The sequence below is a fragment of the Leucoraja erinacea genome, chromosome 1, assembly GCF_028641065.1.
Source record: "Leucoraja erinacea ecotype New England chromosome 1, Leri_hhj_1, whole genome shotgun sequence".
NCBI classification, from domain to species: domain Eukaryota; kingdom Metazoa; phylum Chordata; class Chondrichthyes; order Rajiformes; family Rajidae; genus Leucoraja; species Leucoraja erinaceus.
In genome coordinates this window covers 83360889-83385758 of record NC_073377.1, presented here as the reverse complement: position 1 = coordinate 83385758, position 24870 = coordinate 83360889, and the positions used below count along the sequence as shown (strand labels likewise).

General features: G+C 42.4%; 1 protein-coding gene across 1 annotated transcript; it reads right to left on the bottom strand.

Moving 5' to 3' along the window:
- Positions 1 to 3604: 3604 nt before the first annotated feature.
- Positions 3605 to 24749, bottom strand: LOC129698782 (vasorin-like). The gene is made up of 7 exons (XM_055638048.1): positions 22695 to 24749; positions 20701 to 20887; positions 17240 to 17343; positions 14448 to 14601; positions 8241 to 8458; positions 4251 to 4422; positions 3605 to 4142 (listed from the first exon to the last, which is right to left on the bottom strand). Exons 1-7 carry the CDS (start codon positions 22890 to 22892, stop codon positions 3964 to 3966), a joined length of 1212 nt encoding a protein of 403 aa, XP_055494023.1. The 5' UTR covers positions 22893 to 24749; the 3' UTR covers positions 3605 to 3963.
- Between the last annotated feature and the right edge of the window lie 121 nt (positions 24750 to 24870).

Genomic DNA, 24870 nt, shown 5'->3' with positions numbered 1-24870 from the left:
AAAGATGCTAAATATTCATCAATGTCGATTGTAATAGGTCTGCTATCAATTTGAGTTTGGTGTAACTCTATTTGACTTTGGAGAATAAATACAAACAGGCTCTTGTTTTATTTTCCATTAGATTAATGTTGCAGTTGAATATTTGGCCTGGTGTAGAATTGTTTCAGGCTTAAACAAAATAGCTCAATTGAAAAATATCAAAGGAGTAACATCAAAGACCTGGTTTCTTAAAAGTAAATTGAATGTAAATATCTCGTTCAGCATAATAGATATGTTAAATTGCAAGTAGAAGATGGTAATTTCTAACAGACAATATATCCAGTAAATTTGTTTGTTCTTTTGTTTGCTTCTCTGTGTTTTAAATCATTTATTATTTCAAAGGAGAAACAAAGTTATCTTTAAAAAATCCATTAGATTTTCATCAGACAGTTTTAAACTTATAAGCCGTCAGGATAGGGCTTTTTGCATTTTATTACTGGTTAAAACTAGTTGGGCTTAATTGGAAGTACAGTCTTCTGGATTAAACAACCTCGTGGAAAACTGCGCATGCGCGTTGACAGCAGCTGCATTCATCGACAGCGGCGGGGGGGATGGTGCCAGTATGCAGGCGGGCCTTGATTGGTGGGCATGTGGGCATTGTGATGTCAGCAGCTGGTAAGCGGTGATTATTTTTTTTTAAAGTGAGTTTTGGGAACAACCTTATTCAAAATCTGTAGAAATAATTGACCGTATTTAGAGAGAAGTTGATTTCTGAAATCATAAATTAAATCCCTACCGAAATATGTAAATATCTCAACGTTCTTGCGTCTGGTTTTCGAGGAAATACGTTTCAAAGGCAAAATGATATGCACACACACACACACATAGTTTTAAAAGTATACAAGACCAAGTGCAGACCCGCTGGGTCTGCTCCCCCAACCGCGCGGTTGGGGGGGACTGGTGCTGCGGCTTCACACGCACACTAACCACCCCACACACACACAAAGAGGGGTAGAGGGAGACGGGGTGGGAGGGGAGAGGGGGAAATGGGGGGGAGGGGAGGAGGTGGGGAGAGAGGAGGAGGGAAGAAAGGTTGGAGGAGGGGAGGGGAGACGGGGCAGAGGGGAAAGGGGGGGAGAGGGAGTGGATGGGGAGGAGAGAGGGTTCCGTCCATTCAACGCGCAGTTGCGGGGGGGGGGAGAGGTTGCGGTGTCAGTCAGACACTAACCACCACCACCCCCCCCCACACACACACACACCACCCCCCACACCCACGCTAACCACCCCCGCCACACACACAGACTAACCACTAACCTCTACACACACAAAAACGAAACCCCAACACACACACAGTCCATCCCTCCCCAACACACACACACTCACCACCCCCTTTGATATTATATTAATATTATTCATTGGCTCCTTTTACCCCATCCCCACCTTATCTCAAGGGGCAAAGAGAGAAAGAGTGATAGGGTAAGGGAGATGAGGAGAGAGAGAGTTGGGGTGGAGGTAAGGGGGGAGATGGGATGGAGAGGCAGGAAGAGGATGGGGGAGAAGGGTAGATGGAGAGGGGGAGATGGAGAGTGGGGGGGTGTGGTGAGAGGGGGATGGGGAGAGACAGAACAAAATGCAACCGTGCGTCACGGGTTCAGAATGTTCTGGAAATGAAGTGTGCGCGTCTCATGCACGAAAGCTGTCGGCAGCGCTATTGAATTCAGGGGAGGAGCCTGAACCACACACACTAAACACCCGCCCCCCACGCTCACACACACACACACACACACACACACACACACAGCTGGTCCGATCTAAGCTGTTAATGAAGGCTGAAATTTTTTTTTTTTAAACTGTCTTTGAAATTAAAAGTTAATGCTAAGAATTAGTGATGTTAAGTTCAATGGAATCAACAAACTGGCAGGATGGGAGCGGGGGCGGTTGGACCATCCTGAAATATGTAAAAACGTTTCGGCATCTGGTTTTCGAGATACGTTTCACATGCTAAGTGACACACACACACACACACACACACAGTTTTAAAAGTATACTAGACCAAGGGCAGACCCGTTGGGTCTGCTTCCCCAACGCAGCCGTTCCCTACCCGTAGCCCCCACGGGAGACGTGGTCCTCCAACTCAAGCGGCTCAGGAATGAGCAGTGTGGCTGTTTTTAAATGGCGGCTTTGAGGCGAGATGCGGGCGCCAGCAGCCGTTATGGTCGCTGGCCAGCAGGAGGTGACAAAATGAGTGAGTTGGGGTGGGGGGGAGAAGGATTTAATGAAAAATGTGAACATAAACATAACGAAATCTAAGGAGGAGTGGATAGTTGGAGTGAAAAGTGAAATGTCTACCCAAATGGCTGCTTCTATGGGTGAGAAGCCAGTTTATTTTTGAAATATTGGGGGGTGGGGTGTGAAGGATTTGATTAAAAACGTGTACTTAAACACGACGAAATGTAATGAGGAGCGGATAATTAGAAAGAAAAGTGAAATCTCTACCGAAATGGAAAAGATCTCGGCGATTGTGCATCTGGATTCGGCGTGGCAAGGAATGAAAGGAAGAAATGCAGCTGGCAGCCGTACATGTAAATGGATCCATTCCGATTGAACATCTGTGAGCATCGGCCATTCCGATTGGACATCTGCGAGCATTGGGCATTGTGACATCACACGATGGAACGAATCAAAAGGCAGAAAGGCATCCGGACGGCAGCCGGTCGGATAGCACAAGAGTTTTATATTATAATAGATAGATATAATAACGAAGAGCAATATACTTAGCAGCTCCTACATCACACCACTTACTGCAAACCTCCGATCTTTTTAAAAACTAACACCTCTACTACCATCCTCTATCCCGTACCTACAATTGAATTTTGTATCCTATTGGCCTGCTTGCTCTGGATACCATGTGATCTACCCTTCCAGACCTACCATGCAGTACCTTGTCAAAGGTTGTAGAGAACGTCACTGCCCTCATCAAACTCTTTGGTCACCTTTATTAAAAAAAAACTCAAATTTGTGAGACATTTTACCACACAAAGTCAGAGTATCCTTTATCAGATCTTGTCTTTCTCAGAATCTCTTCCAATAACTTACCCACAACTGATGTAAGGCTCATTGGTCTGTTATTCCCAGAATTTACCTTGTAGCCTTTTTTTTTAAATAAAGGCACCATATTAGTCATGTTCCAATCTTCTAGCACTTCACCCAAGGATATTGATGTACAAAATATTTCTTCCAGGGTCCCTGCAATTTCTTCCCTTGCTTCTAACAACATCCTTGGCTACACTTGATCAAGTCCTGGGGATGTATCTGTTTTTTATGAACACCTTCACCTTCTCTTCTATACTGTGATTTCTTCAAGACACCATTATTAACTTCCCCGGGTTTCCTAGAATCCATGTCTTTCTTCATTAATACAAATTAGAAATATTTACCTTGCCCATCTCTGTGCCTCCCTATGTAAATGAAATTGTTGATCTCTACGGGGCCAAGTTCTCTCACTAGTCACTCTACATTGCCCTTGATATTGTAGAATCTCTGGATTCTCTTTTCGAAAGTCAGATTGCTGAAGACACTTGAGATTTAAAAAATAAATTGAAAACAAATATAAAATCTATGAATCAAGCTTGAAAGTTCTTTAATATAAATTTAATTCCCTAATTTTGAATCAGCCGAAGTCAACGGGAAGTATTTTCCAGGTAATTGGTCAATCACTTGGCAGATGATGTGGATAAATGTTTCCTCATTCTTGGCACTGTTAAAAAGCAACTGCATGTTTTATTTCAACAATTATCTGAAAAAAGTGGCATACATTCCATTTCCAGAAATGTGTTCAACACATTGGATGAAGGGGGTATGAACAAGTCAAAACCTGCTAAGCACAGGGATCATGTCTCCTATTTTTGTCATGGTACATTAGTTACAGCTGTAGGTATTCAATTGTTGTACATGCAGGTTTTGTAAATACAGTTTGCATTATGCTTATAGAGGAAAGTTGTTTGTGGCTGCCTCTTCTTTCCCTTGCTGAGTGGATCCCATATTGTTGCAGGCACAATGTTTCATGAGACGAGATTGTTGAATTGACTTTGATGATGCTAAGTATATAATGGAGATGAGAAGGATAGGTGCAGCTGCAGCAACTATTATGACGCCAATGATCCCTGGTAAAATGCAAAAAAAAACCATCAGTTGAAGTAAATATTGATATTATGATAAAGTAAAAACCTATAACATAATGACTAAATTATAGAATAACCTCTAAATGTTACCTTTCCCAAGAAATGAGTGTGCCACAGTAGTTTTGTTTATGTGTGAAGCTTTGGGTAGAAATGCAAAATTAGGCTCTTTTACACAGTTGAAGTCAGTGAGCAGTAGCTGGGCCATTGACTGTCCTTTGAGACTCTCAGGGCTGTAACACATCAGGTCGAGCCGCACGCGCATCTGTCAAGAATAAGAGTTAAAGATTACACACTGTGTTAAATCTGGAAGATACCCAAATAAGTGTGCCGTAAACTGTTTATATTGCCCTGGTAAAGGAAAAAGTTTAGCTCATTCTCTAATTAAAAATATGAGAGTGCCTCTGCTTCTAGCATATTTTAGAGAATCGTAGCACAATATAGCATGGAAGCAAGCCTTTCGGCCCATCTTGTCCATGCCAATCAAGTTGGTCTAATCTATTTTGCTTGCATTGGCCCATAGCCCTCTATATGGCTATGGGCCATATTTTCCTGCACCTATTTTCTATGACTATGACTCTATTAATGCTCTTTAAGAATCCCATCACCTCCTTGCTCTTAATCTCAAACTGCTCTTAATATTCACCACACTGATCTCACTGTCCTCCATATCCTTCTCTTTGGTGAAAACAGATGCAAAGTACTTGTTTAATTCCTCGCCTATATCACAGATTCCAAGCACAAATTCCTTCCTTTATCCTCATGTGGCCCTATGTTCTCCCTGGTTACCCTCTTGCTTTAAATATAGCGATAAAAAGCTTTGGGGTTTTCTTTAATTCGACACAAAAAATATTTTGCAGTTTATTGTGACCTGTACAGAAAGGATGGGTTGCACTTGAACCCGAGGGGGACCAATATCCTGGCAGGGAGATTTGCAAAGGCTACTGGGGAGACTTTAAACTAGAATGGTTGGGGGGAGGGACTCAAATAGAGAAAGCTAGTAGACAGAGTGTGAGGCAGGAGACAGAGAAGGGAAGCACTCGGACCCAAAATCTAAGGGAGAAAGAAGGAAAATAAAATAAACAGAGAATAAGTGGCAGTGGGTTTCTTAAATGTGTATATTTTAATGCTAGGAGCATTGTAAGAAAGGTGAATGAGCTTAGAGCCTGGATTGACACCTGGAAGTATGATGTTGTGGCGATCAGTGAAACATGGTTGCAGGAGGGCTGTGATTGGAAACTAAATATTCCAGGATTTCGTTGCTTCAGGTGTGATAGAATTGGAGGGGCAAGAGGTGGAGGTGTTGCATTGCTTATCAGGGAAGATATTACAGCAGTGCTTTGGCAGGATAGATTAGAGGGCTCGTCTAGGGAGGCTATTTGGGTGGAACTGAGAAGTGGGAAAGGTGTAGCAACACTTATAGGGGTGTATTATAGACCGCCAAATGGGGAGCAAGAATTGGAAGAGCAAATATGTAAGGAGATAGCAGATATTAGTAGTAAGCACAAGGTAGTGATTGTGGGAGATTTCAATTTTCCACACATAGACTGGGAAACGCATTCTGTAAATGGGCTGGATGGTTTGGAGTTTGTAAAATGTGTGCAGGATAGTTTTTTGCAGCAATACATAGAGGTACCTACTAGAGAAGGGGCAGTGCTGGACCTCCCGTTAGGAAATGAGACAGGTCAGGTGGCGGAGGTATGCGTTGGGGAGCACTTCGGGTCCAGTGATCAGAATACCATTAGTTTCAATATAATTATGGAGAGGGTCAGAACGGGACCTAGGGTTGAGATTTTTGATTGGAGAAAGGCTAATTGGAAAGAGCCATGGTTTTCAAGGGAAATTGAACACTTGGTTCGGAAAAAGAGAGAGATTTACAATAATTATAGGCAGCATGGAGTAAATGAGGTGCTTGAGGAGTATAAAAAATGTAAAAAGAATCTTAAGAAAGAAATTAGAAAAGCTAAAAGAAGATATTAGGTTGCTTTGGCAAGTAAGGTGATAGTAAATCCAAAGGGTTTCTACAGCTATATTAATAGCAAAAGGATAACGAGGGATAAAATGGGTCCATTAGAGAGACAGAGTGGACAGCTATCTGCAGAGCCAAAAGAGATGGGGGAGATATTGAACAATTTATTTTCTTCCACCAAGGAGAAGGATATGGAATTATGTGAGGTAAGGGAAACAAGTAGAGTAGCTATGGGTACTGTGAGATTCAAAGAAAAAGAAGTACTGACACTTTTGAAAAATATAAAAGTGGATAAGTCTCCAGGTCCTGACAGGATATTCCCTAGGACATTGAGGGAAGTTAGTGTAGAAAAAGCAGGGGCTATGACAGAAATATTTCAAATGTCATTAGAAACGGGAATAGTGCCCGAGGATTGGCGTACTGCGCATGTTGTCCCATTGTTTAAAAAGGGTTCTAAGAGTAAACCTAGCAATTAAAGACCTGTTAGTTTGACTTCAGTGGTGGGCAAATTAATGGAAAAGATACTTAGAGATAATATATATAAGCATCTGGATAAACATGGTCTGATTAGGAACAGTCAACTTGGATTTGTGCCTGGAAGGTCATGTTTGACTAATCTTCTTGAATTTTTTGAAGAGGTTACTAGGGAAATTGATGAGGGTAAAGCAGTGGATGTTGTATATATGGACTTCAGTAAGGCCTTTGACAAGGTTCCTCATGGAAGGTTGATTACGAAGGTTCAATTGTTGGGTATTAATGGTGGAGCAGCAAGATGGATTCAACAGTGGCTGAATGGGAGATGCCAGAGAGTAATGGTGGATGGCTGTCTGTCAGGTTGGAGACAGGTGACTAGTGGGGTGCCTCAGGGATCTGTGTTGGGTCCACTGTTGTTTGTCATGTACATCAATGATCTGGATGATGGTGTGGTAAATTGAATTAGTAAGTATGCAGATGATACTAAGATAGGTGGTGTTGTGGATAATGAAGTAGATTTCCAAAGTCTACAGAAAGATTTAGGCCATTTGGAAGAATGGGCTGAAAGATCGCAGATGGAGTTTAATGCTGATACGTGCGAGGTGCTACATCTTGGCAGGACAAATCAAAATAGGACGTACATGGTAAATGGTAGCGAATTGAGGAATGCAGTTGAACAGAGGGATCTAGGAATAACGGTGCATAGTTCCCTGAAGGTGGAATCTCATGTAGATAGGGTGGTAAAGAAAGCTTTTGGTATGCTAGCCTTTATAAATCAGAGCATTGAGTATAGAAGTTGCGATGTAATGTTAAAATTGTACAAGGCATTGGTGAGACCAATTCTGGAGTATGGTGTACAATTTTGGTCGCCCAATTATAGGAAGGATGTCAACAAAATAGAGAGAGTACAGAGGAGATTTACTAGAATGTTGCCTGGGTTTCAGCAACTAAGTTACAGAGAAAGGTTGAATAAGTTAGGTCTTTATTCTTTGGAGCGCAGAAGGTTAACATAGAAACATAGAAATTAGGTGCAGGAGTAGGCCATTCGGCCCTTCGAGCCTGCACCGCCATTCAATATGATCATGGCTGATCTTCCAACTCAGTATCCCGTACCTGCCTTCTCTCCATACCCCCTGATCCCCTTAGCCACAAGGGCCACATCTAACTCCCTCTTAAATATAGCCAATGAACTGGCCTCAACTACCCTCTGTGGCAGAGAGTTCCAGAGATTCACCCACTCTCTGTGTGAAAAAAATTCTTCTCATCTCGGTTTTAAAGGATTTCCCCCTTATCCTTAAGCTGTGACCCCTTGTCCTGGGGAGCTTCCAGTGGAAGTTGTGGAGGCAGGTTTGATTTTATCATTAAAAAATAAATTGGATAGGTATATGGATGGGAAAGGAATGGGGGGTTATGGTCTGAGTGCAGGTAGATGGGACTAGGGGAAAATAAGTGTTCGGCACGGACTTGTAGGGCCGAGATGGCCTGTTTCCGTGCTGTAATTGTTATATGGTTATATGGTTATATTTTGGCCTTTCTAATCAGCAGCTTGTTCTTTCCTCTTTTCTTTATGTTCTTCAAAGGCCTTGTCTGATTCCATCAAGATGAAATGTTCTTTACAGTAATAAGTAGCATGCTTGTACCTTTACAGTGTCCAGCCATCTCTTCATCAGGCACATGCTGGCATCGCAGTGAAATGAGTTCTGAGCCAAAATAATGACCACAGCATTACGTCTTGACCCAATAATGGGACTAAGTGCTTCTTTCGAAAGGGTGATTAGCTTGTTCCTGGACAAGTCCAACAGGCGCAGGTTCTTCTGAGAGCTGAAGGCTGATTTGCTGATAAATGTAATCCCAGACCCTGCAAAAACAGTCCACAGTTTTGCTCAAGATACTCAAGATATATGGAAGGTATAGCATGGGTTCATGTATTAGATAGATCATAGAACAGTACAGCACAAGAACAGACCCATCAGCCACAATGTCTGTGTTGAACATGATACCGGCTCGTGATGCATATCCTTCAATTCCTTACAAATCTATGTCCTTATTCAAAAGCCTCACAGATGCCAACATCGTATTTGATCCATTTTGAAACTTCAAAATGAAGCAAACAATGACATTGAATAATTTAAATATTATGCTTGGTTAATTGTAAATCTTAGCGTGTGCAAATGTAAAATCTTGTTTGCAAGTAAATAATCAAAAGATTAAAGGGCATTATGTCATCTATGTCAGCAAGATGCCCCGTCCAGACCTCGTGCAACAGTTTGCAGAGGCTTTTGAGAGAGAACTTGGAACCTCGTGTCCTGGAGACTGCAACAGAGAAGTGGGAAATTCTGCGGGACAACATGCACCGCACAGCCTTGGCTAGCTTTGGGAAGAAGACCTCGAAGACACACGACTGGTTTGAGGACAAGTTGACCGACATGACTACCGTCATCAGTCAAGCACCCCTCCATAGCCGAGTACAAGCAGTCAGCTAACGAGAAGAACCTGCCGATCCTCAGGGCTGCCAGGAGCAAGGATCAGCAGACTGCCGGGCGTTGCGCCAATGACTACTGGACACAGCTTAGTGAGGACATCCAGACGGCCATCATAACTGGGAACATCAGGGGAATGTACGATGGCATTAAGAAGGCACTCGGACCAGTCCATAGTAAGACAGCCCCCCTCAAATCCTCCACTGGGGAAGTAATTCACAGACGAATGCCAGCAGATAGAGTGATGGGTGGAACACTACTCCGACCTCTACGCGAGAGAGAACACCGTGTCCCCCTCAGCCCTTGATGCCATCGAGTGCCTGCTGGCCATGGATGAGTTAGACAGAGAACCGACGGTAGAAGAGCTCTGCAAGGCCATTGACAGCCTGGCCTCAGGCAAGGCCCCAGGCAGCGACGGGAATCACCCTGACCTGATCAAGCATTGCAAGACTACCTTACTGCTTCCTTTGTATGAAGTCCTCTGCCAGTGCTGGCAAGAAGGAGCTGTACCGCAGGACATGAGGGATGTCATGATCATTACCCTCTACAAGAACAAGGGCGAGAGCAGCGACTGCAACAACTACAGAGGCATCTCCCTCCTCAACATCGTCAGCAAGGTCCTTGCTCAGGTCATCTTGATCCTGTAGAAACTGGCAGAACGTGTCTACCCAGAGTCACAGTGCGGTTTCCGAGCTGGAAGGCCAATAGTGGACATGGTCTTCTCCATTTGCCAGCTCCAGGAGAAGTGCAGAGAACAGCGGATGCCCCTGTATGTTGCTTTCATTGACCTCACCAAGGCGTGCAACCTCGTCAGCAGAGATGGCCTATTTAAGGCTCTGCCAAAGATTGGCTGCCCACCAAAGCTGCAGAGCATGATCGAATCCTTCCACATCAACACGAAGGGGACAGTGCAGTGCAATGGCAGCTTCTCGGAGCCCTTCGACACCCGCAGTGGCGTCAAACAAGGCTGCGTCTTCGCTCCCACACTCCTTGGGATTTTCTTCGCTCTGCTCCTGAAACATGCCTTCAGCACTGCAGCAGAGGGGATCTACCTGCGTACTAGATCAGATGGCAGGCTCTTCAACCTCACCCGCCTCAGAGCAAAGACAAAGGTACGTGAAGCTCTCATCAGAGACATGTTGTTTGCCGACGACACTGCAGTTGTGTCCCACACCCAGCAGGAACTACTGTCACTGATGGACTGCTTCTATCAGGCTTGCAAGGACTTCGGGCTGACCATCAGCCTGAAGAAGACGAACGTCCTGGGGCAGGATACAGAGGCGCCGCCTGTCATCACCATCGACAACTACGAACTCGATGCCGTCCATCAGTTCACGTACCTCGGCTCCACCATCACTGACAACCTCTCCTTGGACACAGAGATTGATAAGAGGATCGGGAAGGCAGCTACAACTTTCGCTCGCCTCACAACTCGAGTGTGGACCAACCCAAAGCTGACAGTGAAGACAATTCTACAATGCCTATGTCAACAGCACACTGCTGTACGGCAGTGAGACATGGACTACATATGCCAGGCAGGAGAGGAGACTCAACACCTTCCAACTGAGAAGCATCCGCCGTATCCTGGGCAAGACAGAATGTCCAACGCCGAGATCCTGTCTCGTGCTGGCCTTCCTAGTATGTACTCTCTACTCAGGCAGACTGCGGTGGCTGGGCCTTGTCCACCGCATGGAGGATGGCCGTATTCCAAAAGACATTCTCCTATGGAGAGCTGACATCTTGGAGGAGAACCATCAGCCTCCCCCAGCTGCGTTACAAGGATGTCTGCAAGTGAGATATGAAGGCGCTCAACATCGATGTGGAGTCCTGGGAGAGTCTTGCAGCTGACCGCACGAGATGGAGAGGTACCCTGAACCAACATCTCAAAACGGGGGAAGAGAAACTGTTGAATGCAGCAGACAAGTGGGCATGTAGAAAGGAGCGCAGCAACTTCAACAGACCAGTGACCACACACGTGACCTTTGCCACAGAGATTGTCAGTTCCGCATTGGTTTCTTCAGCTACAAGCGCGCTGCTCTAGCCGAGGTTTGGAGCAAGCAGCCATCAACTAGGATGCTTCACCCATGGTCAGTCATGACCGAGGGGGGCCTACTTCTAAAGGGCATAATATAATTAATCAAATAGCTTACATAATTTGGTTTGTATATTAGCAAATATAAGACTGACTACAAAATCCTTTCTGTTATCAGTCAACGTATGCAAAAGTTCATCAGACAATCCCTGCCACAGTGGGCAGTGGAGACCAAGTCACTGGATGGATTTAAGAGAGAGTTAGATAGAGCTCTAGGGGCTAGTGGAATCAAGGGATAATGGGAGAAGGCAGGCACGGGTTATTGATTGGGGACGATCAGACATGATCACAATGAATGGCGGTGCTGGCTCGAAGGACCGAATGGCCTTCCTGCACCTATTTTCTATGTTTCTATGTTTTAAATTGAAAAATTCTCTGTATTCAAAGTAACATTAGCAAATTTGCAGATGACACAAAGCTGGGTGGCAGTGTGAACTGTGAGGAGGATGCTATGAGAATGCAGGGTGACTTGGACAGGTTGGGGGAGTGGGCGGATGCATGGCAGATGACGTTTAATGTGGAGAAATGTGAGGTTATCCACTTTGGTAGCAAAAACTGGAAGGCAGATTACTATCTAAATGGTGTCAAGTTGGGAAAAGGGGAAGTACAACGGGATCTGGGGGTCCTTGTACATCAGTCTATGAAAGTAAGCATGCAGGTTCAGCAGGCAGTGAAGAAAGCGAATGGCATGTTGGCCTTTATAACACGAAGAATCGAATATAGGAGCAAAGATGTCCTTCTGCAGTTGTACAAAGCCCTAGTGAGACCACACCTGGAGTATTGTGTGCTGTCTTGGTCCCCTAATTTGAGGAAGGACATTCTTGCTATTGAGGGAGTGCAGCGTAGGTTTACAAGGTTAATTCCTGGGATGGTGGGACTGTCATATGCTGAGAGAATGGAGCAGCTGGGCTTGTACACTCTGTGGTTTAGAAGGATGAGAGGGAATCTTATTGAAACATATAAGATTGTTGAAGGTTTGGACACGCTGGAGGCAGGAAACATGTTCCCGATGTTGGGGGAGTCCAGAACTAGGGGCCACAGTGTAAGAATAAGCGGTAAGCCATTTAGAACGGAGACGAGGAAACACTTTTTCTCACAGAGAGTTGTGAGTGTGTGGAATTCTCTGCCTCAGAGGGCGGTGGAGACAGGTTCTCTGGATGCTTTCAAGAGAGAGCTGGATAGGGCTCTTAAAGATAGCGGAGTCAGGGGATATGGGGAAAAAGCAGGAACGGGTTACTGATTGGGGATGATCTCCCAAGCTGGCTCGAAGGGAGAATGCAAAAGTTATTTTGGCTTCCTTCCAATTTTAATAAGAAAACATTACCAAGTAAGTATCTTACGAGGAAAGTTGGAAACAGAACTATAAGAGGAGCTGGTCATTTGGTTCTTCAAGCCTACTCCACTGTCCAATAAGACCAAGACCAATCCTGTATCAAAGCCACAGCTCTGCTCTCCTCCCAAACTTCTTGAGGCCAATTCTGTATCAAAATGTATCTCCTTTCTTTAGTATATTCAACAATTTAGTCTGCACAACCTTCAGTGGCTGAGAATTTCACACTTTCATTTCAATCCTAAATGTTTAATCCCATTACCTAGACCTCTTCTCCCTTCATAACCCCTGCAACCAGCAGGTCACAACTTGGCAAAATTTGGTACATTTCAATGAGATTTCCACTCATTCTTCTACCCTCTGGTTCAATTTCACAGATGTCTCCTCATTTTATTAACACAGCCAAAAGGGAAAGGGAAATAATAATGTGACTTTAAGTACAGTCATTCTCATTTTATGCGGGGGTTACGTTCTTGAAAAGCAGCACCCATCATAAAAACATGTAAAAAACATTTTTACTATAAGAATGTATGCAAAGGGTGCAGGTGAGGTGAAAAGTCATATTAATGTATGCACAACACACATTTATGACTGCCATTATTCTTTTATCCCACTCATTAGTAAGGAAAAAGCAGTTATCATGGTTGATGGGGAAAACAGAATTTTACACTAAAATACAGCAACTCTAAATGACTATGCACAAAGTAAAGGCGGCATGGACGAAAACTGAGAAAGTGATAAGCAATAGCATGTTGTATGCGGTCACTGTTGTACTGTACAGCTACTGCACACGACTACGCTGCCAGGCGTATTTGAGCGCCTTATTTAGAAAATACGAGCACATAAATTAGGCTTTGGTATTAATTAAACAAATATGTAATTCCAAAATTGCATTGATCTAACATGCATACAATGTGAGGTGGCTGTATTGAAATTGGAAGTTAGTGGACAAGATAAGAGACCTTGGGCAAGATTTTCCATGAACAAGATTATCCCTCCTGGTAACCAGAAGCATTGTTTAAAAATTGTATGGCCCACAGGTGGTTTTCTGGACATAATTTAATCTTCGTTGCCAGTTCTTGGATTGCCTCACTCTGGAGGTCAAAGAGGGAGCAGAGCAGAAATCGGTGATGGAATGAATGGAAAGTCAAATTTCACAGATGTGAACTCAGTGGTCAACAGTTGCAGAACAGTTACAATCAACTTCTGCGTGTGGTTGCTGTCAAGCTGGACAATACACTATCAAGAAGTGAATACAATTCCAGTGCAGTTATATTGGAATATGGTAGGGCAAGAACAGCTAGAAGATGAAGAAGATTAGACTCTGTTGCCTTCCATCACAGTGAGGAATGTGGGAATCCACTGTGGTGGATGTTTATGTTAACTTTTTATGTAGTTATGTGTCTTGTTGCTCTTTTTAATATGGTAATTTGCATATCTCTGTACCTTGATTGGTACACGTGATAATAAACGACCTTTGAAACCTTTGAAAGCATTCTGGAGGGAACAGCTCCTCTGGGACATAAGGAGGTGAGGTGAGGAGAGGGAAAGATAATGTGAGATTATGTAGTGAATAGCATATGATTAGCTGGTGAGTTCATGTCTAATGGGACTGAAGGGCAGTATAGTAAATGGAGGGGGGGGGGGGGGGGGCAAAGGTACAGGAAATAAAAATGAGTTGTGCATCACATTGACTATTGACAAGAACCTCAACTGCAAAAAAAAGTTCCATCGATATTCCCGATTTTAGCTCTAAAATCCAATGAAAATTAAAACTTGTATTTCTCTTTCTAGTTTTTTATATATCAATCTAAAGCCTGGACATGCGCCAGAATAACACTTATCCATTTAGGAGAAATGGAGATTTATGGTGTCAATCAATTGGTAGGTTAAAATATCTTCAACAATGTTATAAGAAGATGTAAAACACGGTGCCATGTGTTACCTGCCAATTGTAGCGTCTGGAGTCTGGTGAGATTATAAAAATACTGTGATAATACTCTATCAATCTGATTATCAGATAAATCCAAATCCTGAAGCAGCTGCATCTGATTAATGACAGGCACGAACGTGAGGTTGAGGCCTCTGAGAATCAGCACCTGGAGGAAAGAATTTTACATCAGTCTTTACGCGCTCTATCAATTCTCCCTCCCCTTTACCCTACTACTTTCCCCTGCATCGTACACTCATCCCAACCCAAGTCCCCCGTCTCCCTTTTATCCCTCCTCTTTTTCCTCTCATCCTTTTCTACCTATATTCGCCCTCCAGCTTTACATTTTACTCATATTCTTTCCTTGTGAGACAACCTCTAGCCTTAGTCACTTACTCCACACATCTGCCAATCAAACCCCCATCACCCATCATTTGCCAGGCTTTGTGCTGCCCCATCTCTCTTTTCCAGCTTTCTCCCTTGTACTCCAATCAGTCTGAAGAAGGGTCCCGACCCCAAACATCGCCTGTCCATTTCCTCCACAGATGCTGCCTGAGCCGCTGACTTCCTCCAGCACTTTGGGTTTTGCACACATCCAGGCTTACCATCTCTTCCATGAAAACTCTCAGGATCTTCACCTTCTTCATTTTTGTGTGTACATCTGCCTGACAAGTGTCGGTGCTTTGTGGTTGACAAGCAGAACCGACTCATATCAGCACAAAGATTTACGAGATGTTTACAACACCCCGTGAATGTAGTTTGAAAGACCTTGGAAGGTGCAATTGATGCAAAATGCACTTTTATCACAGTCTGTGTAGAATGTTTGTGGTCAATTTGACCTGAGTAAAGGAGATGCTGTAATTACATTGGCATTTCCACTTGTTATATTAGTGGCAGTTTTGCAGCATTCATTTGTTATAATTCCCTGATAGTTTGTCCAATTATATACATTGGTAAGAATGGCTAAATCGTGAGTGATTTTGTCACTGCTGATGCACATTAGTCACCTGAAAATATTGTATGATCATTGCAGTGTGAGGGATAAATATTTTGCACAAATAGTAGATGGTATCAAAATGAGCTGCCAGAGGAGGTTATATTGTCATACCATGCAGAAACAGGCTCTATGGCCCAACTTGTCCATGACGACCAAGATGCCCCATCTATGTTCATCCTATTTGCCCATATTTGGTCCGTATCCCTCTAAACCTTTTCGGTCCATCCACCTGTCCAAATGTTTTTGAAATGTGGTCATAGTACCTGCCTCACTATTATTTTATGCATCTTCTGCAGCTTGTTCCATACACCCATCACCGTCTGAATGAAAAAGTTACCCCTCAGGTTGTTATGAAATCTTTCCCCTTAAGGTGGTAGAAGCAGGGGCCAGTAATAACATTTAAGTGGTGTTTGGACAGAGTTGAATGAGCAATGCATGGAGTGATATTAAATTAATAAAAATAAATGAGATAAGAATAGATAGGCATTATACAATGGACCAAAGAGCCTTTTTCTTTGCTATACAACTCTATGAAGGGTCTGAACTAGTCAAGTGATGCTCAGACATTGTAACTTTCAGACTTTGTGTCTGGACTATGATTAAATAGCTCTGGCAGAGATGGTGTTCATATAATCATATAACAATTACAGCACGGAAACAGGCCATCTCGACCCTTCTAGTCCGTGCTGAACACATATTCTCCCCTAGTCCCATATACCTGCGCTCAGACCATAACCATCCATTCCCTTCCCGTCCATATAACTATCCAATTTATTTTTAAATGATAAAAACGAACCTGCCTCCACCACCTTCACTGGAAGCTCATTCCACACAGCCACCACTCTCTGAGTAAAGAAGTTCCCCCTCATGTTACCCCTAAACTTCAGTCCCTTAATTCTCAAGTCATGTCCCCTTGTTTGAATCTTCCCTACTCTCAGTGGGAAAAGCTTTTCCACGTCAACTCTGTCTATCCCTTTCATCATTTTAAAAACCTCTATCAAGTCCCCCCTTAACCTTCTGCGCTCCAAAGAATAAAGCCCTAACTTGTTCAACCATTCTCTGTAACTTAGTTGCTGAAACCCAGGCAACATTCTAGTAAATCTCCTCTGTACTCTCTCTATTTTGTTGACATCCTTCCTATAATTAGGCGACCAAAATTGTACACCATACTCCAGAATTGGCCTCACCAATGCCTTGTACAATTTTAACATTACATCCCAACTTCTATACTCAATGCTCTGATTAATAAAGGCCAGCACACCAAAAGCTTTCTTTACCACCCTATGTACATGAGATTCCACTTTCAGGGAACTGTGCACACATATTCCCAGATCCCTCTGTTCACCTACATTCTTCAATTCCCTACCATTTACCATGTACGTCCTATTTTGATTTGTCCTGCCAAGATGTTAGCCAAGGTTTGGTCAAATGATACATGTTAAATGTACTCATCTTTCAGCCTCTGTCACGTTGTAGGGTAACATTGGGACTCTGCTTTATTATGTGCTGTTTCAGTTTCCTTCAAATACTAAAGATGATGTGATTTGTTTAGAAATGCACTGGTATCATACTCTTATTCAAGTGGATATCATTTTTCCATGAAATTGCCCACTTTTCTATGGTGCTGCTGGCTACAGTTCATAAAATATGTGGCAACACTGAAGGGTCATCCTTTATAAATGCATTCTGAGTGATCTTGAACTCCTGGTAGTGATGGGACTGTAGAGATGACTTGCTACAGATCAAGGAGACATCTGAAACTACCATCCCGCTATTCAATTCATATTATTCCCCAAGAAGCATAACTTACCTTAATCTTTTTCAGAGGAAGCAGGGCTTGATAATCAAAGTTTTGAAACTGCACCTGGGGCCCCAGGTGAAGCTCTTTGAGCTCCTTTAGTTCCTGAAAGGCATCTATTCAGAAGAAATGTTCAAAATGTCACATTCCCTGCATATCCACATGCCAATCTAAAAGCAATCATCCACCATTAATGCTAGGCTCACCAGTCTGCACTTCTCTGGCTTGTCCGTCTTAAATAAAGGCACAACATGAGCCACTCTCCAGTGTGCTAAATATGATGCCAATATCGAATGTGCTTCCACTACCACTTGTAGCAGCAGTGGCAAATTGTTTTGGACACATTCACGTGCAGAAACAATTTGGAGATGATAAAGCTCATGGTGACGCAAGGTGTTTCTCTATGTTATCACACTCCTTTCAACATATTGAGGCCCCGGTTCCCATACTTCTATAAACCTACTGAGTTACCTGGAAAGCTTATTGTGTTACCATGAAACATCTCATACATAAAAAATAGTGAATTAAAAAAGGGTTAGCGTATTAACAGGAAAATCACTGAATCACCAAAAATCCAGAGAATCTGCTTAAAGTCCAGAATTACCTACAGTTTCAAAAAGGGTCTTTGATTTTTCCGTAACCGGCTTCTGTCTCCACACTAGCATCTTTCTCAGCTATGGCGGCAAAGATGGCAGAGACGGAAGCCGGTTACAGAAATGGGGCCGAAGATTACCCATGAATCTGCCCATGACCGTACTACGTCTTTTTCGTCGAGTGCACTATCTTGCTTTGCTATAGGATCTTTGGTTTACACCCCAGGTCAATGAATATTGACCTCTAATTTCAGGTAGTCCCTGCTTTCTCCTCCCCTTCCCAGCTCTCCCTCAGTCCACTGGCTCCACCACTTCCTTTCTTCTTCCCGCCCCCCCCCGCCCCCCACCCTCACATCAGTCTGGAGAAGGGTCTCGACCCAAAACGTTGCCTATTTCTTTTGCTCCATAGATGCTACCTCACTCGCTGAGTTTCTCCAGCATTTTTGTCTACCTTCGATTTTCCAGCTTCTGCAGTTCATTCTTAAACATTTAGATTACAATGTGATCAGTTTGGATGAATTGGGGAAGTGAACTAAGGAATGGCACATGGAATTCAACTTGGAGTTGACAAGTATGAGGTGCTGCATTTTCGTAAGTTAAACCAGGGCAGAATCTACACAGTAAACTGTAGGGTCCTGGAGTGCAAATGGAACAGAGAAACTGTGGGTGCAGGTACAATGTTTCCTGAAAGTAACAACACACAGGTAGACCAGATGGTGAACAGGAGTTGGGATATCATGTTACGACTGTACAAGTCATTGGAAAGACTGCACTTGGAGAATTGTGTGCAACTCTAGTCAGGCACGGAAATCGCTATCAAAACATGGAGGGGATTGGGGGGACAGGGGAGACACAATTTCTTGGCCGCCGCGCACGCATGCGCACAATCACGCACACACACACACACATGGCTTCAGAAGCTTCAGCCGTGGACCCTATGGACTGTAATTAGTGACGGGTGCCAGCAGTCGCCGAACAAATCGCGTAAGGCCCACAGCTAGTGCGGAGAAGCAGCGCTAAATGCGGCACAACTGGGCTAGCTCAAGAAGCACTAGCTTCTCTGCGCTGGCTGTGGGCACCGCTCCCGTCCGACTCCCCACGTTTCTGGCCACCCCCGGACACTTGGGTGGGGATGGGATGGTCCTGTGGCGGTGTGGCAGTGATTGCAGCGCCGGAGACCCGGGATCGATCCTGGCCGCGGATGAGGCGGAGGTCTGTGTCCAGGGCTGCCGAGAGTTTTTCGCTTGACCTGGGCATGCAAATCAACTTCCGCTCTGATCTTTGCCCCACGGACGTCACCGCGCTCAGTACCATCCCCCTACTACCACCTCTGACCTACACTCCCTCCTCCAAACATCGCGCTGAATTATCGCGGTCCCGCCCCTATTGCCTGCTGACCGACTTCTCTCTCGTCCAATCGGTGCCCTCGACCAGCAGTCCCTCCCCCACTGTTTCACGAAAAGCCGAGATTTCAGTGAGTTTTAAAATCTGGATTACAAAAAATGGGGGGGAATCGTTCCCCACCTCTCAAAACAGGGGAGGGACCTTCCCCCCCTGCCCCCCCCCCCCGGGATTTCCGCCACTGACTTGTCACCCAGCTATAGGAACGTTGTTAAGCTGGGAAGGGTGCAGAAAGGATTCTTAAATTATAAGGCAAGGCTGTGAATGGGCATAGTCTTTAACCCAGGGTAGGGAAGATAAAAGATTTAAAGTGAGAGAATAAAGATTTAAAAATATCCAGAGGGGCATTTTTTTCACAAGGCGGGAAGTAGGTCTATAGAGTATGTTGCCAGAGGAAGCTAAAGAGGATGTATAATTACAATGTTTAAAAGACATTTGGACTGGTACGTGTATTCCAAATGTTTATAGGGATAAGGGCCAAGCACAGGTAAATGGGACCATGGAGTAACTCAGCTGGACAGGCAGCATCTCTGGAGAGAAGGAATGGGTGATGTTTCAAATCTGAAGAAGGGTCTCGACCCGAAATGTCACCCATTCCTTCTATCCGAAGATGCTGCCTGTTCCGCCGAGTTACTCCAACATTTTGTGTCTACCTTTGATTTAAACAACATTTGCAGTTCTTTCCTACACAAATGGGACCATCTCAGGTTGGCATCTTGGTTAGCATGGATGAGTTGGGGAAAACAGCCTGTTTCTGTGCTGTATAACTCTAACCATGACTTTTGCTGTATAAATATCAATATAAGATAGCCCATTTAATCTGGTCTAGAAACATAGACATAGAAACATAGAAATTAGGTGCAGGAGTAGGCCATTTAGCCTGCACCGCCATTCAATATGATCATGGCTGATCATCCAACTCAGTATCCCGTACCTGCCTTCTCTCCATACCCCCTGATCCCCTTAGCCACAAGGGCCACATCTAACTCCCTCTTAAATATCTACATTACAACGATATCTATACAAAGTATATATTTAGCTACAAAGTACTTTTGGATGTTCTCAGGCCTTGAAATATAGTAAATGAAAGATTTTTTTTAAATTTGGCATTAAATAGGTCTAAATATTTGAACATAAATAATTAATAACTAATTATGAGGAAACTATTGATATCTGGTACTGTGATCTGGAAGGTATTGTTTCTGATCTCTGCAAGAAACAGCCCGGGCACAATGCCTCCCTTTCTTTTGAAGCAAGTATACCCATTTTCTACAACTGGTTGTAATTTAGTATTTGAAGATTAATTTATTGAGATTAGGTTGTCAGAAGGTTTACTTCACCACATTACGATATTTATTGGCAGTCCAACATTTAATTTTATTCAATTATGGAAGTATTTTATTTCATTATTCTCTATCAATAACATTACATAGCTGGGATATAAACTATTTTCAAAGCAGAAAGACAAACGGGACATACCTGGCTTGATCTCCTTGATGTAATTGTTATTGATAACTAGGACTTGGAGATGAGTAAGTGGAAGCATTGGTTTGGATGGGAAATCTATTAGCCTGTTGTCTTGTAGATAGAGCTGTTTAAGACTAGATATGTTTGAAAATACTGTATCATCCAAAGTGTCTAAATTGGAGTTGTTCAGAAGTAGGACCTGGAACAAGCAGAACCAAGTTTATTTGATATTAAAAACATCATATTTGAACAAATGATTAATAACTGTGAAAGTGAACAATTGATAACTGATATTGTGATCTGGAACGTATCTTTATGTTTTTGTACTCAATAACAAACAGTTTAGTCTGTCTGTGTGTCTGTCTGTGTCTGTGTCTCTGTGTGTGTGTCTGTCTGTGTCTGTCTGTCTGTGTGTCTCTGTGTCTGTCTTTTTTTTGTGTTTTTTGTTTATTTTATTAGAAGTTAATACAGTACAAAACAGTAGTGGAACCTAATTTTAGGTGCCAACTATGTCATACCGTAATCCATTCTATGTACAACCTCTAGTTTTATGTTTTGAGAAGGAAGTACGCAAGACAAGAAAAAGAAAACAATAGAAAGGGGAAAAAGAGGAAAAAAGAGGATAGAAAAATGTAAAGTGTGTATATAAAAAAAAAAGAAAAAGTGGAAAGTAGAAATAGGAGAGAAGGCCCCTTAAAAGAGAAATTTTCAAATCTTTATTCGGAGATGTAGATCTATCCACGGCATGAACTGAAATCAGCAATCTTTACGGTACCGGTGCATCACATGATTCCAAAAAGTCGATGAAAGGAGACCAACTCCTTAAGAATTGGTCATATTTATCTATTAGTTGGAGTCTCATTTCTTCAAGGCGTGCTATGTCCATCATATTCCTAATACACATTTTAACAGTTGGTATGGTTGTATATTTTCCAAAATTTAAGTATCAATTTCTTTCCAATTATTAACCCATAATTTAAAAAAAACGTTTTGGTCTTTATATAAATTGATATCTTCTACTATTATTCCAAATATAATCCATTCCGTTTTAGGTTCTCTGTGTCAGTCTGTCTGTGTGTCTCTGTGTGTGTCTGTCTGTGTGTCTCTGTGTGTGTCTGTGCGTCTGCGTGTGTGTCTGTGTGTTGGAAAGAGAAGACTAATGGGTTATAGAGGCAGTTGTCCTAATCCTCAATGCTGATTGCAACTTTGCCAAATTTCCCTTCCTTTAAGGTGAATGAGTCTCATGCGCCTGGACTTTGAGCATGAATCTTCATAAATGCATATATTTTGACTTGCTTTTTGTAAACCTGTGCATTATTGTGGGGATTATTTTGTAAGCAGGTGGATAAAAAGGTCTTAGTTTTGAAACTTCATCCATTGGAAAATTCACACAATAATCCATGCAGCAACTTTGTAATACATTCTTTTCATTCCAATTTTACCAGGGCTATTATCCAGTTTATTTTAAATTAGCTTATTCATGGCTTAAACTGAAAAGCAAAATAATCAGATATGAATGTTTTATGGTATATGCAGTAATCACAGAATTAACATTGGGATCTGCACTGAGACTTTGATATAGAGGAATATATAGTTGTGTCCATTTTGATGTGATTTTATGTTGGTTGAATGGCAAAAGTTGTTTTAATTAACTTTATAATAGATTAATAATCCACTTTCCATAAGCAGCACATAAGCAGTGGATAATGCACCCTTTTCTGAGTACATATATTATTCTGACAGGAAACATTATTACATTAATGTTATTTGTGACTTTTTAACTAGACAATAATTCAGCATATGATGAATATTCTCATCAAAATCCTAATAATTATTTCAGTTGGTTGTAATAAAAATCCTCATAACTTTAAGAATTAAGTTCCAATGTTACCTAGTTTCCATAATTTTATCCAAAAAATTTAGCCTGTTCAAGTTAATTGAAAAACAAAAAAATGCTCAATAATTAAGTGCATTCAAGTTAAGATGACAAGACTCCAAGCGCTTACCTGTAGCTGGTTATGTTGCCTCAGGCAATCGAGGTAGCTTCTTCCAAGGCTGAGGCCACTGAGGTTCAGGAAAGACACATCTTTTGTGTTGAACTCATTCAGAACTGGTGGATATTGTGTTGAATGTGTTACTAAGACATCCAGTGAAGCAACATTGTAAAAACAGGCAACTGTATAAAAAATATGAGCAGAACCCATGTTTCTGTCAGTTTGCCGTTTCAGATTTCTGGTTAGAACTGTAGGTAAAACACTTTTTACTTGATTTAAAAAATATATAATCCTAGCTTGATCAGCTTTGACGCAACATTAACCTTTTACTTCACTATATTTCGTATTGCAGTTAAGAGCCGTTAAATGTAACAGGCATCTGAATCCTGACCTATAATACCACGGATGAGTGTATGAACTCTCTACAAATTAAAGAGTTTTTAGCAGTAGATGCAGCTGAGGCTGAGGCTGCATAACTTGATAAGTAAATCTATTTCACTAAAATCGGCACCTTAAGAACAAAGCTATACTGTTTGAAGCTCAGCTGTTGACCTTCTAGAAGTCCAGGAAATGTGGGATGCGTTTAGGAGGTAATACCAGCAATAGTCATTTTCTTTCATTTCAAAAGCTTCTGATAACAACTGCGCAACTTGGCTGCCATCTGTTCTCATAATTGAGTGGTTAACCATTACTCTGATTTGTGATGTTTGTAATATTTTTGGGTTGTGGCCAAGCCTTTACTTTTGTAGGTTGCTTCGTCTTTATTCTCGTAACTGCTTGTGGTGTTCTTCTTCATTAGCCCACAGAAAGCTGAACGTCAGGAAAAGATGGGGATTGGCGCTGATGCTGACTACCTAAACCCATTTAAAGCAAGAGTTGGGCCAATTCTGGTAATGGCAGAAGATTCAGCACCAAATGAATCTCCAGACCTCTCTTCATTTGCCCAGATGGGTTTTCTCACTTTATTTCACTTCTCCAGGAATATTATATGGTGTTAATTAGGATAGGGAAGTCTGTAAATATTACGATGCCCATGCAAGTATAAGTCAAACCTTTTTGCTGTTACTTTATGGCACAACTATTCCATATTAGATCTTTTCACACATTTAATCTACCAATATCCCTTTGTAGCCAGCCTCCTTATGTCCTCTTCATAGGCTAGTTCCACACGATCAGTTATCAACTTTAGAAACCATACCTTCGGTGCATTTTCCGGCTATATCTAAGTTGTAAAAAGTTCATACCCCATGACATTCCTGTGATATATCATTCCTTAAACCTTGCAACCAGAAAAATGATGCACTTATGCCTTCTGTTTGCTGTTAGCATTCCTATCTTCTCTCTGACCTTCTTAGTGATCTTCAGTTTGTGGGCTTAAGGTTTTTGTGCAGGAGTTGGTAACCATTACTGTTGGTCAGAACTTCTCTCCCTTAGTGTTTAAGCAGCAATATGTATCCTGGTAAAATAGGAATTTATTTAAAGAAGAAATAAGTAATCAAAAATAACTAGATGAAGATTAGACAAAGATAATTTGGGTTTAATTGTTCTCGACCATTTTCTCCATCTGCATCAATCCCAGTGCAGCCAAAGGAAGGCATTGGGTCTCATATGTGATTAAGATAAAGGTTGGTGTTTTGAATGTTAATTTTAGGAATGCCAATATCACAAGGTATAACAATTTTCCGTAAAGCACAGGCCCACAATATCTGTTGCGAACATGATGCTGAGATAAACTAATCTCATCTACCTGCACACGATCCACATCCTTCCATTCCATGCATATCTGTCTAAAAGCCGTAGAAACGTCACAACTCCTAGCAACGCATTCCTGGCACCCACCACCATCTGTGTAAAAAATAAACTTTTTCCCCACATCTCCTTTAAACTTTGCCCTGCTCACCTCAAAACTATACCCTCTAATCTTTCATGTTTCCGCCCTGGGGAAAAAGGTTCTGACTGTCTACCTTGTCTATGCCTCTTAATTTTATATACTTCTGTCAAGTCTCCCCTTAACCTCTGATATTCCAGAGATTGACATAAAAAATCTCAGATTCTCCTCCCCCCTTCACCGCCATCACTCACTTCAAAATTGGTGAACAGGTTTCATCTTGCCATACCAAGCACAATCGCATGTAAAAAAATCCCACAGCAGTTTCACCCCAAACCTAATTTTGGGCAATTTTACTTA

What these genes read in the sequence shown, in the direction of transcription:
- LOC129698782 (XM_055638048.1), bottom strand. Translation starts at nt 22,892, where the DNA reads ATGGGTTCTGCTCATATTTTTTATACAGTTGCCTGTTTTTACAATGTT. An exon ending in GGCAACATAACCAGCTACAG is followed by an intron (nt 20,888 to 22,694) that starts GTAAGCGCTTGG and finishes TGCTTGTTCCAG; the next exon opens with GTCCTACTTCTGAACAACTC. An exon ending in CATCAAGGAGATCAAGCCAG is followed by an intron (nt 17,344 to 20,700) that starts GTATGTCCCGTT and finishes TCTTCTGAATAG; the next exon opens with ATGCCTTTCAGGAACTAAAG.